The 20370-nt window shown below is 42.9% G+C and overlaps 1 protein-coding gene across 1 annotated transcript in view; it reads left to right on the forward strand.

The window, feature by feature from the left end:
- The window catches only part of LOC129076222 (collagen alpha-6(IV) chain-like), a 356839-nt gene that overhangs the window by 313186 nt on the left and 23283 nt on the right, over positions 1 to 20370 (forward strand). Inside the window, 7 exon segments of the mRNA XM_054580400.1 lie at positions 3889 to 3916; positions 4696 to 4866; positions 5574 to 5717; positions 6165 to 6290; positions 6766 to 6947; positions 17141 to 17204; positions 17808 to 17882. Coding sequence (XP_054436375.1) covers positions 3889 to 3916; positions 4696 to 4866; positions 5574 to 5717; positions 6165 to 6290; positions 6766 to 6947; positions 17141 to 17204; positions 17808 to 17882 — 790 coding nt within the window.

Genomic DNA, 20370 nt, shown 5'->3' on the forward strand with positions numbered 1-20370 from the left:
CATTCTGCTGGACTCTGAGGTTATAAGAGTAATGAGTTCAATAAGTAAAAGTCCCTGTCCTTGAGGAGAGTGCATTCTAATGGAGAAGTGAGGGAAGAAACAGACAATAAATAAGGAAACAAATGAATCAAGAACAAGTTCATATACTGGTAAAGAATGTAGAAGAGAAAAGAGTAAAGTGATGGATCACAGATGGAGAATGTGTTGGGCTACTTTGGACAATGGTCAAGAAGGACCTCTCTGAGGAAATATATATTATGAGGGAACAAGTCATGTGAAACCAAGAAGATTGTTTTTGGCTGAGGGAACCATAAATATGAAGACCCTAAGTTTGGAAAAAAGCTCAGAACCTTTGAGGAACAGCAAGAGGTTGAATGGATGGGAGCAGAGTGAACAAGGCCAAGAATCAGGCAGAGAGGAGCTGGATCATGGAGACTTTTATAAGTCAAATGTGGCTTGTATGTTAAATGTAGCAGGAAGCCAGTAGAAGGCTCTGACTTATTTTTTAAAAATTACTCTTGTGGGGGGTCACCAAGGGAGTGGAGAAAGGAAGGGCGTGAGATAGCAAACAGAGGCTACTGCAACAGACCAGGTGAGAGATGGTAGTGGCTTGGACTAGGGTGATAACAATGAGAATGAAGAGAAATGCATGGATTCAAAATGTAAAAAGTTTTAACTTTTTATTATGGAACACCGTAAACATATACAGAGTAGAGAGAATGGCATAGTGATGCAAGCATCGATAATTACCAACACATAACCAATCCGAAGCAAATAACAGACCTATCATTTCATCATAAATACCTCAGAATTTCTGAGATAAGGGATTTGTAAAAACATAGTAACAATATCATAATTAGTAATTACTTAATATCAGTTAATAAGTCAGAATTCAGATTTATGATTGTCGTGCGTGTGCATGTGTGTGTAAGTATTTTACAATCGTCATATTGGAATTAAGCTCCAAATGAAACCCACATTTTACATTTGGTTGATGTCTCTTAAATTGTAAGATGTATTTTGAAGAATGATCTGATAAGATTTTCACAGGATGGGTGTAGAAGTTGGAAGGGAAATGGATGATTCAAATATGAATGAGCCTGCTCCTACTTGCTAGCAAAGTGGGAGTGGATGACTCTAGTGCTTCTCTACACTTCTTTGAAATACTGTCTCTCTCGGTAGCCAGGAAACAGAGCCAGTAGAGCCACTGGCACATGTTGCTTCTTTGTGGTCCCTATTACTCTGTATCTAATGAATCAAAAAGGAAGAGAACCCTGATGTTGGAAACAGGACACCTGGACTTCAGACCCAGCTCCAGCTCTGGAACTTTTTCAAGTCTCTGAACCTCTCTGTATATCTGTAATATAGCAATGGACATACCTGTTGTTTTTAGGCCCTACTCTCAGTGTATGTGAAGTTCCTTTGCAAAGTATGAAGCCATACTGTCCAAAATGATAACCACTGACCACATATGATACTGAACCCTTGAAATGTGGCTAGTCTGAAATTAAACAGGCTGTAAGTGAAAAATACATGCCAGATTTTAAAAATTAAGTATAAGAAAAAATCTAAAATATCTCATTAACAATTTTACTTCAATGTTGAAATGATAATATTTACCATATATTTGGTCAAATAAAATGTTACTAAAATTAATCTCACTTATTTATTTTTTTAAGGTGGCTACTAGAACATTTAAAATAACAATAGCTCACATTATAGTTTTTTTGGACAGCACAGACACAAAGTACTTTGCAAATACATTAGGAAGATGGTTTACAACTTTTTTGGTGAGCATTTCACATAGATTCTAGTCACCTCACAGGATGCCCATGAGTAAGCAAGGTGGGCTGGGCTTATCTCCTCGTACTGATGAAGAAACCATGTCCCCTGGCCCGAACAAATGAAGAAGATTGTTCAGAGTCACAAAGCAAGTTATAAGCAGAACTGAGAATGAAATTCAGCTTTCATCAATTCTAGCCAACTCAGAGGTTTTCCCCCATACCATACTATCCCCTATAATCCACAGTTTCTTTTCATCATTATAGTGCTGGGTTTTATGGTCTCTGGTATTACTGGTTTCAAGAGTTCACGCTCCCTTCCTTCTCCCATTCCCTCCCCAGACTACCTCAAAGGATTCCCTCTGCTGCACTTTCACTGTGCTATCTTTTGTCCTGTAAAATAAAGAAAGAAAGACTGGCTGACAACAATGCAAGGTGATAGATTGCAATACGGTTTCAAGCTCAACATTTCCAGTGTTTTGCGAGGTGGCCTAAAAAATAAAAACCCCAGTTGATTATAAATACATCCAAGCTGGAAAATACCTCCCTTTGTATATTACAGTGTATTTTCAAAGGATGGGAATAAAAACACCAGAGTTCTCAGCCTACTTCGGCATGGATTTGATGTCCATCTCTTGCCAAATCATGTAATTCCTTCACTCCTAACATCTCTACCTGCATAATGGGAACATTCATAACTACTTCATGTGCTTATGACGGAAAAGTCGTGAGATATTCTGGGCTTTTCAGAGGGAACACACTTCTCAAATCCAAAGCCTTCACACAAGCTTTCAATTTATCCACACAAGACAGTGGTGAGGATGCAAATCTCTAGGGAATCCAAAATGTTCTCTTTAAGCATTTGTTTCCTCTTCACAGGAGCTTAAATCTTCAAAGGAACTGCTAACAAGTAGCCAACCTGACAGATCTATTCTTCACCTTCTTTCTTTTGCCCACTGCAGTGACTAAATATCTCTGATTTTTTTTTGGCTCAGCCCCATCTTCATACATTTCACCCCATTATCCCCTGGAGCATACTCACACTTGTAGGCCACAGGTACATCCATGGGGATTATCACAATCATACACACCTGTGTGCTGTCTGCACAAGGCACCAGCAAACACACAGTATGGCAAAATGGAAGAGATGAGGAGAGAGAGAAGAAACTGGCAAATCTTGAGGTACATACTGAGTGGATCTGAGGCAGTTACAGGGCAGGTGGGGTTTTCCTTCAATTGTGCACCAGGCTTTCCAGGCACTTCCGGTAGGTCGTTTGGAGAAGGAGCCCCAACTTGCCAGACTTAAGCTAAACCCTCAGCCCTGGTGCTCCAAGGGGCCTTAGTGCCCCAAGGAGCAATAGCAGTAGTGTGACATGGCCAGAGTTGAGAGGGGGCTTCACTTTCCTAACCTCTCAAGTTTCAAATCTCAAGTCATCCTTGGAGTGCCAAGCAGACCAGATTTCTGCAGTTTAGCCTCCAAAATATTAACACAAGTCCCTCCCCACCACTTCCCCCACAACCTCCCTCCACCTTATCATGCTTCAGCCCTCCCCCACCTTCCCTAGCTAGAGAATCCCCCTTTACCATGGAGGGAGATCTAGCCATGTCCATCGCCTTCACTGGGCTATGCGGGATCATTGGGTTGGGGGAGAAGCTTGAGCAGAGTGTGACTGTGTGGTGGCCTGCCTTTCAGGGATGCATGTCTCTGAGAACCATGATCAAAGTGTTTCTCATTGGGCAGAGAGCCTGACACTACTAGTTCCAGACTAGTGTTTGCAGCTTATCTTCTTCTTGCACCCCCCTCATCCTGCTTCAGTGACTATATCATCCCTTTTTATTCCTGGCCAAGTGACTGAAGTAGTTGTTTATAGAACCACTAATATTCTTTTTACCCTCTTTGTTCTTCTGTATTTCTGGGGTCTTCACATGGGCTATTCAGGTAAGAAGCTGGCACACAAGCTGACAGATTAACACCCTTGTGGCTTTACCTCTCAGGGAATTATCTTACTATACACTGTAACCTGGCAAAGCCAAGGGCCCCTGAACTCATACTGTGGGATCAGCCTCCATTGAATTTCCTTCTCTTGTTGCGGAATCCCCTTCACAGCCTCCCATTGGAATCCTGGAGCTTTCAGGTAGCTGATGCTGTTCAATCCATAGGAAGTCAAGTCAACCATTCATTTAGGTCTTCAGGGGCCCAAATACCTCTGTATTCATTGATTTAATCCTTTGATTTTTTAATTTCCTTGCTTTGTACCTGAACATTCCACTTTGGCAGCAGCTCAGGAGGTAAATACCATTGACCAATTTAAAGCATGGGTGAAAGAAGTATCTGCATGCCTAGGAGAACAAATGGGCCTCGAGGATTTCTACAGTACTTGGCACTAGGGGGTCTTTCAACCTTAATGTCAAGGAACTAGCTGACTTAACTGCTTGCAGGAGGGATTAAAAGGGCAGTCCTGTATCCATGGTTCCCTTGGGAAGCTGAAACAATGGCTTAGCTTTAACCTCGACTTCACCAATTGGCTTAGGAAACAGCCATTATGTATGGCATGGTTCAGACTGGAAGTTCCAGGAAATTAGAGTCTAGTTGCCACCCTGGCTTTCCAGAGCTCCATTTAGAGGCTAAAATTTGAACCACCTTCATAAAGTGGGAAGAAGTTATAATCAGAAGGGGTTTGTGTGCCCTATTAGCTACTGTGCAATGCTGGAAGTTATAGCCACTGGTGAGGCACTCTGGATGGAGGTGCTAATGCTTTAGCCAACTAAGAATTCTGCCTGTTTGCAGCCTGCATAGGCCACTGTTGAAGGGTCATTTACAAAAACAACCAGAAGCCATGGAAATGGGAAGTGGCCTAAATCTGGACGGAGTCTCACTTCACAACTGTCCTGTGTTCTTTCTTGTGTAATTCAGGACATTCTGGAGCGAGAGGTCCAAAAGGTGAGGCAGGTTCCCCTGCATCAACTGGAAAAAGAGGTCTTCCTGGGACAAAAGGCCTTCCTGGATCTTCAGGGGTAATTGGCCCCCAGGGGAACTCAGGCTTGCCAGGAGCCACTGGGCTGCCAGGCCTGCCAGGTCCAAAGGGTAAGTGCAGAGGGTGCCAGAAAGGACCATCCATGCCGCCCCAGCTTGCCCCTTCCCCTCTGCCTACGAAAGGGGAACAAAGAGGGAGGGAGGTAGGGCTTTTCATGACAACATACTTATATAAGGGTAAAGGAGGACCCCACACAAGTTAAGTCATTTTCACTGCCTGCTGGGTTGAACACTGGGCTGAAGAGCATGGTCAGTAAGGCCCAAGACAGTAGTAGCCTCTCTGGGTTTACTCATTTATGCCACTCCTACTACAAAGCCTGACAGTTCTCATTTTCTGCGATTTTACTGCTAGACACCAGAGATTGGGTAGGAAGCATTTTCCCTTTATACAGGGGGAAGCAGCTGGTCTAAGGTCACACAACTGGTTAGTAATAGTGCCAGACTACAGCTCTTCTCTCCACCTCCTGGTCCTGGGCTTTTTCTGTGTGTTTGCTACACATGACCTCTATTTTGATAAATCATAAGACAGGTGTCCACCTCTTTTTTCCTTTCTGTTACTTAGTGTCATGTCCCAGTTCAGGGAAATAGTTAATGTGTAATGACTAAGAGCTTGGGCTTTGGAGTTAGAGAAACCTGGGTTTGAATCCCTTCTTTACAACTTCCTAGCTGCATGACTTTACATAAGTTCATTAATCTCTCTGAGCCTCCATTTCCTTGCATGTAAAACAGAAATAATAATAGTTTTTGTTTCACAGCAGGTGAGAAGGAGTCTGTTGGACTGATAGGTTTTCCAGGGATGCCAAGTCTCCCTGGTATTCCTGGTGCAAATGGATTAAAGGGTATTCCTGGGTTAGGTAGAAAAGTGGGACAATCTGGATGGGCTGGTAGCCCTGGTCGAAAAGGTGAGCTGGGGAATTGAATTCTGGAATTGCCATTCATCCTTCCCAAGGGACATTTTGTTTGTCAACTTTGTCATTCATCCGGCTTGTACCAATCCTGCATCAGATAATAAGATTTGGATGAAGTCCTGAATGAAGTCCTTTTTAACCAAAACATCTAATTTCTTCTGTTCCGCTGCATGTCACAGTATTTGTCATGCATTACCAGATGCTCAACAGAGAACGGTTTTGAGTATGGTCTAAAGTTGCTTGTGGAGTTTGGGTTTATCAAAGGATAGAGCATACACATAAATGCAAAACTGGGAAAATGGGTGGGCAGGAGAATCTGGAAGGGCCCATAAAGGGAGTCAGGGGGTGGTTCAGGGAAGAGCTGATATAAAAGGTCAGCTCATTCCTGACCCTGTGTCTAAGCTCCCTCTCACACAGATCTTATTATTTCCATCCCTGCAGGAGACAGAGGTGACCCGGGACCATTCGGAATTCCCAGTCTAAGACTTCCAATGCTGAACCTTCAGTGCAAAGGAGACAAAGGCTCTCAGAGCTCAGCTGGATTGGACAGATTTCCTGGATTCAGAGGTTCTGGGGCAGGGAATGGGCAGGAGAAATGTCCAAGAAAGGTCTTAGAACAAAACTTGACTTCCTTCCTGAGAAAAGGCCCCACACTACAAGGCCCTCCAGAGTGTCAGTGTGGGTGGTGGCAGGGGATCCTGACAGCCTATTCTCCTTGAGCCTGAGGGGCACCTGGACTTTGAGAGGGCTGGTTTTCATTGTTGCTGTTTAACTGAGTTTTTAAACCATGGACTGTTGTACCCCCAGAGATATCTGGCAGGTGGTGGGGCATGGACACTGAGCACCTTTCCCAGTGCTGGAGCATGGATGGCCCTGACTGGTGCCCAATAAGGCTGAAGGCACCACCCCGCTCCCACCTCTACCCTCAAGCTAACTGTCCTCCAGCTGCAATTTGCCTGCTTGCAACCCAGGGCACCTGCACTTTGGGAGCAGATTTTCTCTTTCCCTGAGTCTTTTTCCAAGCCATTTGCCTATTTCCCAGGTGACAAGGGAGAAACTGGTCTTCCTGGGCCATGAGGCTTGCCTGGAGCTCCTGGATTCCGCAGTACCATCAAAGGACTTAATGGGAGACCTGGCTCCCCTGGCTCCACAGGACTATGAGGCTTACCTGGCCTGAAAGGCTCCCCTGGAATATTGGGCTTCCCAGGAATTGAAGGAGAAAGTGTATGTGTGCACAAGTCTTCATTTCCCCACCAGGAAAGGTCCTCTATAGCAAAGGAATATGTCCCTACTTTCCACCATTTTGATCCTAGCCCCTTCCCCAGCTTACCCAAGAAAAATCCCTTTCCTTGAGTCTGACAGGTCTTTCCATCCTTTCCTGAATACCTCCTCCTCTGGGCTTTTGTTCATGCTATCTTCCCCATGTGGTAGACTTCCTCCTCTGCGATTGCCTAGTACCTGCCCATTTTTCAGGCCCCAGCACAGGTACCGAGTCCTCCAGAAACCCCTGAGTTTCCACCATGCTGGCACACTATCCTCCCTACTTATATCCATCCTAATTGGTTCTCTGTGGGTCTGATTTCCTTGGTGAGATTGTTAGGACTTAAGAACAAGAACTGCCTTATGTGCATTTTGTCTGCCCTCTGCTGTCAGCATCCCACATTGAGTTTGGAACATCGTAAGAATTTGGTACAGACTTTTTGATGTTTTGATTTCATAAAGGTCTCTGCTGCCTGCGTAAGAGACAACTGGAAAATAATCAAATCCAGTTTCTCTGGGTTTTCAAAAGGCAAGGTGATAGAGTAGGCTCAGCAATGAGAGACACTTGGGTTTGAATCTCAGCTCCACCACTCATTAGCTCTGTGATTTTGTGAATATTGCTTAATTTGCCCAAGCCTCACTTTTCTCATGTGTAAGAACCTCCTTGAGGCAAAAGTGAAGATTGAGGTGATACATGTAAAACACTTAGCATTGCACCTGGTGCATGGCAGGCTCTGAATAAATAGTACCAATTATAGGAGTAGTATTGAAGGGACTAAGTGAACTGGATCACAGAACAACTATGCTCCCTGCAGGCAAAGTCCCTATCCTTTAAAAGTGCCAGTCCGTCTGTTGAATATCACACACACACACACACACACACACACACACACACACTGAAGCAATTGCAAAAGAATTAGTTCTCAACTGGATGGTCCTGACTACTCACACACTGGGAGGGATGGGATCAAAGTGGAAAAGAAATTGGGGGAGTCCAAGCATGACAAAAGGGTAGAATTAGTAGACATGGCAATGTGCAGAAAAATACAGGCAAATACAGGGGGTGACCTGGGTAGTAGTCTAGTGAACACAGTGACCCAGTCCAGAACTCAAACTCCACCCAAGATACTAGGTAGCATATATCTTTACTGGGTACATCTCAAAATTAATCAAAACCATACCAGATACCTGGGGAAGAACTGTATTGGTGGCAGCTGACATGCCCACTTCCCAGATTCAGAAAGTGTTGGCCATTAGCCACTGAAGCAGTTTTCCTGTGGAAATGTAAATTTGGCCCAAATTCAGGCTCATACCTGCACACATACAGCTTCATACCTGGTGCAGAGAAACATTGTGTTCCCTGCCGAACCTGTGGCAGAGGGCTAGCCTCACTTTTTAAGCTACATTTTTTCCTGTGCATAGTTGTTACTGAACAGCAAGTGAGGTCCTCCTGTCTGTCACCACCTGCTAGGCAAGTTCCAGAGACAGAGGTTTGGTGAAAAAGGAAAGGTGTCTTTATTCAAAAGCTACACAATTTTGGAATAACATCTTTCCACATGTATTACTCACTTAAGCCATCGACTAAGGCTGAAATCTTTTTATTTTATTTTGTTTTATAAATATATTTTATTGATTATGCTATTACAGTTGTCCCAATTTTCCCCCCTTTGCCCCCCTGAACCCGGTACCCCCCATTCTTTCTGGCAATCCCTCCACCTTAGTTCATGTCCATGGGTTGTGCATATATTTCTTCAGCTACTCCCATTTCCTATGCTGTTATTAACAACCCCCAGTCTATTCAGTACCTACCAACTTGTAGTTCTTAATATCTGCAACTTTTCTCCCTCCCTCCCACTTCCCCCCCACAACTGATAATCCTCCAAGTGATCTCCATACCTATGATACTGTTTCTGTTCTGCTTGTTTGCTTTGTTTTTTTAGATTAGATTGTTGATAGTTATTAATTTATTGCCATTTTAATGTTTATAGTTTAGATCTTTTTTCCTTAAATAAGTCCCTTTAATATTTCATGTGATAATAGCTTGGTGATGATGAAATCCTTAGGCTTTAACTTGTCTAGAAAGCACTTTATCTGCTCTTTAGTTCTAAATGACAGCTTTGCTGGATAGAGTAATCCAGGCTGTATATCCTTGCTTTTCATCACTTTTAATGCTTTTTGCCAGTCCCTTCTAGCTTGCAAGGTTTCTTTTGAGAAATCAGCTGACAGTCTTATGGGAACTCCTTTGTAAGTAACTCTCAGCTTTTCACTTGCTGCTTTGAAGATTCTCTTTTTATCTTTCCTTAAACATTTTAATTATAATGTGTCTTGGTGTGGTCCTCTTTGTGTCTAACTTGTTTGGGACTATCTATAATTCCTAGACTTGTATGTCTAATTGCTTCACCAAATTAAGGAAGTTTTCTTTCATTATTTTTTCAAATGTTTTCAATTTCTTGCTCTTTCTCTTCTTCTGGCACCCTTATGATTCAAATGTTGTTTCATTTGAAGTTGTCCCAGAGAATCCTTGGTCTATCCTTGTTTTTTTGGATTTTTTCTTCCTGTTCTGGTTGAATATCTTTTTCTTCCCTATGTTCCAAATCATCAATTGCATTCTCAGCTTCATCCACTCCACTGTTGGTTCCCTGTAAATTTTTCTATATTTCACTTAGTGTAACCTTCATTTGTGTCTTTGTCTTTTTTATGCTGTTGAAGTAACCAATGATTTCCTTGAGCATCCTAATAACCAGTGTTTTCAACTCTATATCTGATAGATTGCTTATCTCCATTTTGTTTTGTTCTTTTTCTGGAGTTTTGTTCTGTTTTTTCATTTGGACCATATTTCTTTGTCTTCTCATTTTCGCAGCCTCCCTGTGTTTGTTTCTATGTATTAGGTAGAGCTGGTTTGATTCCCTGTCTTAGTATTATGGCCTTTGCAGAAAAGCACTCCAGTAAGTTGGTTGGGGTTAAGTATTAGGTAATTGCCAGGGTGGGACAACCTGTGTGAACCAGGTTGATATAGTCTCCAGTATGGTGTTGCTGCTTTGTAGCTTTGTGAGTGGGGAGGGCTCAGAAAGGGGACAATGACACAACCTGGCCTCTGGAGTTTTGTCTGAGAGAAAGCTGTCCCCTGGCACTCACCCCAATGCCAGACACTTCAATTTCTCCCTGTATGCCACTGGTGCCCTTTCAACTGCATCCCCTATGCTAGAGCCTCGAGTCCTAAGTCCACTGCATGTCCTTTAAGAGGAGACACTTGAGAATCCCATAGTTTCTTCCACCACACCAACCCCTACTTGTTTCTACAGCCAGAAGTTATGGGGACTTATCTTCCTAACACTGGAAACCTGGGTTGGGTGGTCTGGTGTGGGGCTGACATCCCTCACTCCCAATGTATCCCTCCTAATATTTATTCACCATGCACGGGTGTGTGGCTACCTGTTCTGTATCTCTGTGCCTCTCTGCACATCTCTGCCCCTTCTACTCATCTGAGTGAATGTGACATCTTTAATTCCTCTATTATTGGACTTCCATACAGCTCAATTTTCTGATGATTCTGGGTGATATTTGTTTTGTAGTTTAGTTGTAATTTTTGCTGTGGTTGTGGGAGGAGGCAAGTTATGTTTACCTATATGTCCATCTTGACTGGAGGCATAAACCTGAAATATTTTTAACTCTTGACTTCCAGTTTTAGTTGCTTAAGCCCATCAACTAACGCTAAACTCTTTAATTCGAGTTCCCCTATCATTCCCCTTGCTAGTTTTTAATTACCTTATTTCTATAAGATTAGTTTACAAACTAAAACAACATGACATACAAAAGCTACACAATTTTGGAAGAATGGAAGGCTTCAGCCTCAGAGCCCATCCTCTCTAGAACACCCAAAACAAGTAATCTTGCCACCCTCTGCCAGGCCAGAGCAATCCTAGGCTGTGCCCAGATTTCCTTCTCCCATTTAAAGTGTCATCCTTTGGGAAATGCAGCTGGCTACAGCACAATCATCCAGGCATCCTTGAGGGAGAGAGACAGCGAACCAGTCTCTGTCTTCCTTTTGTTTAAATCTTCTATCCCATAATTCCATGCACACTGGAGGTGTTCAACTCAGCCAATCCCATCCTAGACTGTTTCCCATTGTCTCAGGCAACCTCCTTTTACAGTTCTTCCCTACTCCTCCCCCATAATCTGATCAGATCTCTCACTATCAATTCCCCCTTTTAACGCTTCTGGATCTTTGTAACCTCACAAAAGCAAATGGGTGAAGATCTCATTCTTCTGTAGCTACTTCCTGCTAGTAAAGAATGTAGTCCTGCCTACTCCCTCATCCACAAAAACCTAATAAAATGGTGTCTTGAGTGAAGGGAGGCCTTCAGGTGAGGGAGAAGGATCTTGCAGAGTCCATGTCAGTTGGCTACCCCTGGAAAGAGATGCGCACAGTGTCCAAAGGATGGCACTTCTAGACAAGCTGGGATCCTTGGTGATTTCTGGGGTGACAAATTCAGCATGGTTAGAAGGCACAGTCACAATCATAACAGCTAAATGACAAAGGTCGGTACAAATACAATGTCCCACATTAATAAAGAGTGGCTTTCTTGGAGGAAGGTGTACAAGGTGTGTCACACCTGTCCAAAGCCCTTTGGCACATTATACTTAACTTGGGCTGAGGGGAAAATTCTAGGATTCCCCCTTTAAACAGTTTTGGGCCCTTTTTTTTTTTGCCTAAACCATTAAGGCAGAAAAGACAAGAGTTTCAAGCAAAGCTAACAGTCTGCCCCATAATTAATCAACTCAGCCACTTGGTCCAGCCAAAAGATTAAGTTTTAGGAGGTGGAGATGCAGATGGCCTTCTTCAGTGAGGCCTATACTGTATAAACAATCACCTAGATAAAAAAGATCATAGGTATACAACCTATGAAAAAAGAAATGAGAACACATAGGTTAATTCACACAAAAAATCACAAACCAGTCTCTGAGTTAATGAGACTGTCTTTTGAGAAGACATCCAGGTTAAAGGCCTTCACTGGTATGACATCAAACAATGACAGTTCGACATATCCTTCTTGTCCATAAATTGAACATCTCTGGTGTTGTCACAAACTTCGTTCTACTTCCAAGTGAAAACAAAATTTTGAAGACAGTTTGCTGCACTAGGACCTAATGTTCACCACTAGCATTGTGATGTCTCTTAAACCACAATTTTTCTCCTTAAGAGCACCCTCATTGTAACTAAAGGGATTGCAGAAATTCCAGTTTTAATTTTTTGCCTGTTCATTTGCATAAACTCAACAAGAGCAGCCATTGATCATATAGAATCATTAAGTATGTTTTGCTGGAACTCACACAAGGAACCTTTAGATTGAGCTTTACTGAGCCCTTCAGGGCACAGAAGCCAAGCCATACAACTTCCTTCCAGCTTTGCCTGAAGTACGTATATTCCTCAAGTCCTTGAGGTTCCCATCATGTCTTAAGGTTTGTCCTTGCCATCTTTCAGGAAAGCAACCTTCATTCCTTCCCCAGAAATACTGCCATAAACTATATGACCAAAGTACCAGGCCATTTCTCCAGTGGGCTTTTGTTAGCTTCAAAGTCAATCTCATTTCCTCAAGTCTTTCTAGTAACAACCAGAGGCCAGGTATGCTTCCTTCAGGCATGACATTCCAGCCAAAGTCTTGGTTATTAAAACCACAATTAGAAAATGGTCTTATTGGTTTTATGCAAAGAAACTTTATGCCATTACTCAGTCATTAAGAATGCCAAATTCATTAGGGATTTGGTAAGGGAGAAAAATGCAAAGCAAAAAGGGAAATCCTTGTCCTTTCAATATTCATAAACATTGTATTTTCATGCCTATACCTTCCATTGCTTACTTTCCCACTTGATGTGCAGTTTTAACTCTCCCTGGGAAACCTAAATATCCTTTCAGAACAAAAACTAAGCAAAGTCTAAACCAAAGACAGAGTTCCAAAAAAGAGGCATGGACTAGGACTAGCCTTAAAATCTAGTGTCACACCAACCAGTCCCACTAACCAGTCACATAGATGACTTTTCCCAGGTCCCAGATGGCCCCAAAGCCTGAATGGTAGAGACAGTCTCTCTTCTACCAGTGCATTCACTGGTCTACTGGCAGAGACATAACTTCTCAACAACCAGCCTCATGGCAGAGACATGCTCTCTCACCCCATCCAGACTCTAAGCATCACCAAAAGACTTTGCGTAGGTCCCTTGGTGATGTAGGAATACAAGACCAGAATACAAGCAAAGAAATCATGCAAACAGAATAAAACAAATGAAGAATATTGTACCCAAGAGCTGAGGTTACCTTTCATTCCAAGTTTATTAATTTATTTTTAGTGAAGGGAGAAGGAAGATAGAAAGAGAGGGAGAGAAACATCAATGTGAAAAAAAAAAAACACAACAACATTGATCAGTTGCCTCTTGCACACACCCCCAACCAGGGACCTGGCTCACCACCCTAGCATGTGCTTTCACTTTCAATCCTTTTTTTTTTTCCAACACTGGGAAGGACCATACTCAAACTCAGTGTCTGGCAGCTGAAAGTCCCAGCTTTGCGAACACGTAAGTAAAGTAAAAGGAACATTGTCACTTTGCATTGGGGAGTCACAGTCTTTTTTTTTTTTTGAAAGAGATATTTCAAATCTCCTTCCAGAGTGTAGGTCCAGCATTCCCTTTAACCATCAACTACAGAAGCAAGATTTAACTCCTCCTCAGGTGATGCCTGTTTTATCTCTGTGTGGTGGATCCAACACTTGATTCCCATTAGCTTTAGAGAAGAGTGAGTTGTCAACAGGACATCATTTCTTGGTGAGGACTGTCATCTTCTTTATTTTTCCTTTTGAGTTTCAGGCATTCCCTTTTCCAATGGCCCCCTTCCTTGCAATGGGCACATTAATTGGTGCCTAATGTGTCTTTCCTCCCTAACTTGGACTTCCATCTCTCCTCTGGTTTCCCCACACTGTTTGTAAGAAAATTATGGCATGTCCTTTGCTTCCTGGGCATTGTAACTTTTAAGGCCCTGTCCACCAGCTGAGAGGGATTCATCCCCACTGTTCCATCTACACTGGAGTTTCTTTCTGATATCTGGGGAACTTTGCCTATTGAGTGTCATGTTCACCATCTGCACATTCTCTGGTGCCTCTGGGTCAGTATCAGTGTGCTTTCTATATGCCTGATAGATCTTTTATAATAATTCGGAAGAAGTCCAGACTTGTGTGACTCGGTTGGTCATTGTTCCACAGTACAAAAGGCCACAGGTTTGATTCCTAGCCAGGGCACATGCTAGGGTGGTGAGCCAGGTCCCTGGTTGGGGTGTGTGCAAGAGGCAACTGATCAATGTAGTTCTGTTTTTTTTTTTTTTCACATTGATGTTTCTCTCCCTCTCTTTCTATCTTCCTTCTACCTTCACTAAAAATAAATTAATAAAATCTTTAGAAAGATTCAGAAGGATCCTCATCTTTGTTGGATGACCAGTATCATATTCGGGCTCTTGTTTAGACACCACTTTCATAAACACTTCCAGTATGCACTTTCTGTAGTGTTCCAGGAAGGCTAGGCCCCCACCACTTGGTATCCAGTCAGGTTTTGTCAAGGGAATTGCCCCAGCTGGGCTGGGCGTCCCATTGGGATTTTCTTGGTGGAGGTGTTAAGCCTCATTAGCCTTATTTATAACCAGCCTCCTTTCGTCTGCCATCAGCAGAATGTGAAGGAGAGCCTGTACATCTGCCCAGTTTGTATGATGAGTGACAAAAATGGAGGTGACAAGATCTGCCACTTCTCTAAGGATTCTCCCTACATGAGGGCTTGGGATTCTTCCAATTCAGTAAGTCTGAAGTAGAGAATGCAGTTTGGGCCCAATAGTAGCCAGCAGGCTGGCCTTCCTGAGTTACCCATCTATAGAGCACTGCCTCAAAGGGAACTGTCTGCTCCAGATGGAGGTGCTGCCTGGCCAAATTGAGTGCCCTGATGGGTCTTCGATGGGGAGAGCCTTCCCTCATCACACAGGGGTGGGGCTGTATGGGCCCTCTGGGCTCTCTGGGCCCTATTTCAGGGGTATCTAATAGTGGGAGTAGGGACAGGGGAGATCTTCCTGCTACTAATCCTGCATCCCCTGGGTACAGGGCATTGACAAAACTTATTTCTTCATTTTCCTTTTCTTCCTGCATTCTACTATCAGGAGGGGTTTTGAAGCCACTTCCCTTCTTTGCACCATCAAGCAATTCTCTGTCCCTGGTGAAATGCTATCACGTAACAACATAAATGCCTTGAGCTAATAGATTTCATCCCATTTGTCTAACCATTGGCAATATATTTCCAATTGCATGATGGTACAATAATTTAGGGAATCATGTAGGGGCCATTTCCCCTGCAATCTAAAATGCACGTAGGCCACACAGTATTACAGGAAAGAACCAGTTTCTCCTTAGACATTGGACAATGGCTCTACATACTCCATTCTGCTAAAATTCTACCCAGTGAGCCCCCTTCAGGAGCAATACAGAACAGCCCCTATTGTCTTAGACACACAGGCCAAAAGCTATGACCAAAGGAATGCAGGCAAACTGAGGACATATAAGCGAAGCTTGAACCCACAACTCCATTATTCCAAACAAGTGCTCACAAGCAAGTCTTCTGGCAACTGATCTCACAAACAGGGGCCCCCAAACGATGGCCTCCCAAAACTTGGCCGGTCCTCACCCGGACCCTGGTTCACAGCTCCAAAACTCAGGTGATCCTCGCCCCTTCTAAGAGTCTATCCCCTACCCAAACCTGTTTCCTTTCCACCTACCAGATGTGTTTAAGCAGCCGAAACCTCAAGCGTGTGTGCAGAGAATTTCCCGGAGAGTGGGAACCCCACAGTCCAACTCATGAGGGGGTCAGCCTGCCACAGGCAGCTAGGATCCCACCAGAGTCGCCATTACTATTACTGTTACCCAACATAATGAGGCCCCACTGCCCAACACCCATAGGTAAACTCCAAAGGCAGAGGTTTGGTGAAAAAGGAAAAAGGTCATTTATTCAAAAGCTACACCATTTTGGAAGAATGGCAGGCTTCTGCTTTAGAACCATTCCCTCTAAAACCCCCAAAGAAAAACCCCACCACCCTTTGCCAGATGAGTTCAAGGCTGCACCTGGAATTCTTCTCCCATTGAATATAGCATCCTTTGGGAAACACAGAGGGTAACAGTGTGACCACCCAGGTGGCTTAGCTAGCTTCCAGTCGCAGTCCAGCTTCAGGCACCTTTCTGGAGTCTGCGTGCTCTCGTGTCCTACTTGCTGTGTGCTGCCCTTTCTTCTGCTTGCTGCCCGCTGGCCCACCATCTGTGCCCCATCCCTCAGGCCATTGGCTCTCCGGTGTGTCTACATGTCTGGCTGTGTAGGACTGCACAGGGTCAGTCACCCATGCCCCTCTAGAACACCAAAAGAAAATAACCCTGCTACCCTCTGCCTGGCCAGACAATCCTAGGCTGTGCCCGGAGTTCCTTCTCACATTTAAAATACCTTCCTTTGGGAAATGCAGGTGGCTACAACATGATCATCTAGGCATCCTTGATAAAGAGGAAGGGAAAGCCAGTCTCTGTCTTTCTTTTGTTTAAGTCTTCTGGCCCATAATTCTATGCACACTGAGGCATTCAGCCTGGCCAATTTTTTTGTAGCCTGTTTATGATTGCCTCAAGCAACCTCTTCCTATGGCCCCTCTCTACTCTTCCCCAGTAATCTGACCATATCTATCTGTATCTTAATGACTCCAGACCTTTGCCATAGGCAGTGGTTACTCAGCAGTCTTCAGAGCACACCAAGTGCTTGGCCTGATGGGTGCATTTTGCATTTTCTAAGAAACTTGCTAGAACACCTTGATTTCTTAAGATTCCATGCTTACTAGGCATTGGGAAGTTATAATGACAAGACCAGGATTAATTGTAAATTAAATATGTCCCCTAAAAGCCCAAGGATGCACTTCTACCTTCACCCCTGTAGGATGCTCATCATCTTCCCCTCTGCAGGATGCCAGTTCCCCCTCCCCCAATTCACTCCTGCCACAGATTACATGAAAGACATCTCTCAGGCAGTGGCTCAGGGAGGGGTGGCGGTGTGAGAGTGGGAGGCCTTGAGCCCTGGTCAGAAATAATGATTCTTATATTGCTTTGAAGGGTTCACAGGGTCTCAGTGGAGCTCCTGGGCTCCCAGGAGCATCTGGCCTCCCACGTTTAAAAGGTAAGGAGTATTTTCTTTTTTAATTTTTTTTCCAGCACAAGATGAATTTCTAGCAGCCCAGGGCTCTCCTGGGGCATAGGGGTTAGTGGGAAACTCTGTGTTTAGAGGAAAGTGAATTGATTTATGTTTCCCCTTTGGCCAATCCCCTTTGCAGTCTTTGTTCCTCGAAGACTGCAGCAGATAGTGGTCCAACACTCTTGTCTTTCAAACTCAGTAGCAGAGGGGAACCTTGACTCTATACGGTTTTTTTCCCCTGCTGAACCCAACCACTGAGCAGGAAAAATTCCCATCCTTGCTGTCATCATTGTTCCATCCTGGTAATGTTTTAGGGCTCTTTCCATTATCTTCCCTGCCCATACTTGTCCTATTAATGTGCTTCCCAATGAAGATATGCTGCATGTAGCAGCGCATCCTGCCAATAAATAGCCTGGTAGCTTCTCAGCCCTTTGTTAGAGATTGGTCACCTTTTACCCAATAGGTAATTTTGTCAAAGAACTCCTCTGGCTATATTAAATCTGTAAAGATTTTTGCCTTCAAAAGATCTTGTGACAAAATGAGTTATAATTTCTCCTGAACACTTGAACAATGTTTTGATAACCCCAGGAGATCAAGGCCAGACACTTGGACTTCCTGGCAGACCAGGACCTAAGGGACAACCTGGGGAGCCTGGCTTGCAAGGTAAGGTCCTATTTCTGGAGTCACTCAGAACAAGTTGATTTACTTATCTTTTTTAAAAAAAAATATTGTTGTTCAATTACAGTTGTCCCCATTTTCCCTCATTACTTTCCCCTGCCCTACCCACCCTCTACCTTCCACATTCAATCCTCCCCCGACCCCATTGTCCTTGTCCATTGGTCCTTTATACATGTTACTTGACTTGACTCATCCCCTTCTTTCCCATGTAATCCTCTCCCCCCTCCCCTCTGGTTAATGTCAGTTTGTTATTTATTTAGATGTCTCTGGTTCTAGTTTGCTCACTCGTTTGTTTTGTTGATTAGGTTCAACTTATATAGGTGAGATCATATGGTATTTGTATTTCATTGTCTGGCTTATTTTATTTAGCATATTACTCTCCAGTTCCATCCATGCTGTTGCATAGGATAAGAGTTCCTTCTTTCTTTTTGTTGCATAGTATTAAGTTACTAAGTGTAAATATACCCCTGTTTTTTGATCCACTCATTTACTGATGGTTACTTAGGCTGTTTCCAGAACTTGGCTATTTAAATAATGCTGCTATGAACATAAGGATGCATAAGTTCTCTTGAATTGTTGTTCCAGGATTCTGAGTGTATATTCCCAGAAGTGGAATTGTAGTGTCAAAAGGCAGTTCCATTTTTAATTTTTTGAGGAATTTCCATACTGTATTCCACAGTGGCTGTACCAGTCTGCATTCCCACCAACAGTGCATGAGAGTTCCCTTTTCTCCACATCTTTGCCAGCACTTACTGTTTGTTGATCTTTTAATGATAGCCATTCTGACAGGTGTGAGATGATATCTCATGTGGTTTTCGCATCTCTCTGGTGGCTAGTGATGTTGAGCATTTTTTCATGTATATGGACCATCTGTATACCCTCCTTGGAGAAAGGTCTATTCAGGTCCTTTGCCCATTTTTAAATTTTATTTTATTTTTTAATATTTTTTAATTTTATTTTTAGAGAGGGGAACAGAGGGAGAGGGAGAGGGAGAGAGGGAGAGAGACATCAATGTGTAGTTGCCTCTCATGCACCCTTTACTGGGGACCTGGCGCACAACCCAGGCATGTGCCCCAACTGGGAATGGAACCATCGACCCTTTGGTGCACAGGCCAGCACTCAATCCACTGAGCCACGCTAGCCAGGGCTCCTTTGCCCATTTTTTAATTGGGTTGTTTGTCTTTCTGGTATTGAGTCATGTGTTCTTTAGGTACGTATTTTGCAGATTAACCTTTGTCTGTTATATCATTAACAAATATTTCTCCCACACAGTAAGTTCCATTTTCATTTTGATGATGGTTTTTCACCGCTGCAGAAGCTTTTCAATTTGATGTAGTCCCATTTGTTTATTTTTCCTTTACTTCCCTTGCCCATGTAGCAAAAGTATTGGGATATCTGAAATTTTACTGTCTTTGTTTTCTACTAGGACTTTTATGTATCACAACTTATATTTATGTTTTATTCATTTTGAGTTTATTCTGGTGTATGGTGTAAGTTGGTGGTCTAGTTTCATTTTTTTTTTTGCATATACTTTCCAGTACTCCCAACACCATTTATTGAAGAGGATATTTGTACTCCATTGTATGCTCAGGCCCCCTTTGTCAAATATTAATTGACAATGGAGACATTGCTTATTCCTGGGCTCCCTATTCTGTTCCAATGATCTATGTGTCTGTTCTTATGCCAGTACCAGATGGTTTGGATTACAGTGGTCTAGTAGTATAGCTCAATGTCAGATATTGTGATCCCCTCAACTTTGTTCTTTCTCAAAATTGCTGCAGCTATTCTGGGTCATTTATGGTTCCATATAAATTTTTGAACTATTTGTTCTAGATCTGTAACATATGTCATTGGTATTTTAATAGGAATTGTGTTGAATCTTTATTGCTGTGGGTAATATGGACATTTTAATGATGTTATTTTTCCAGTCCATGAACAGGTTATGTGCTTCCATTTATTTTTATCTTCCTCAATTTCTTTCGTCAGTGTTTCATAGTTTTCTGAGAACAGGTCTTTTCCCTCCTTGGTTAAATTTATTCCTAGGTAGTTTGCTACTGTTTTTGCTATTGTAAATGGGATGCTTTTTCTTAGGTTCTCTTTTTGATAGCTCATTGTTACTGTAAAAAATGCCATCAAATTCTGTATATTGAGTTTGTATCCAGCTACTTTGCCAAATTCACATATTAGATCAAAGAGTTTTTTAGTGGAGCCTATGTACACTAGCATGTAATCTACAAATAATGGCAGGTTTACTTCTCCCTTTCCAATTTGGATGCATGTTATTTCTTCTTGTTGTCTGATCGCTGTGGCCAGGGCTTCCAATACGATGTTGAATAGGAGTGGTTAAAGTGGATACCCTTGTCTTGCTCCTGATCTTTATGGAAATGCTTTTATTTTTTGTCCATTGAGTATGATGTTGGCAGTATGTTTTTTGTATATGGCCTTTACTATGTTGAGGTATGCCCCCTTTATT

This window comes from Pteronotus mesoamericanus, unplaced genomic scaffold, assembly GCF_021234165.1.
Source record: "Pteronotus mesoamericanus isolate MK-2021 breed Mesoamerican mustached bat unplaced genomic scaffold, CSHL_Meso_final contig_58, whole genome shotgun sequence".
NCBI classification, from domain to species: Eukaryota; Metazoa; Chordata; class Mammalia; order Chiroptera; family Mormoopidae; genus Pteronotus; species Pteronotus mesoamericanus.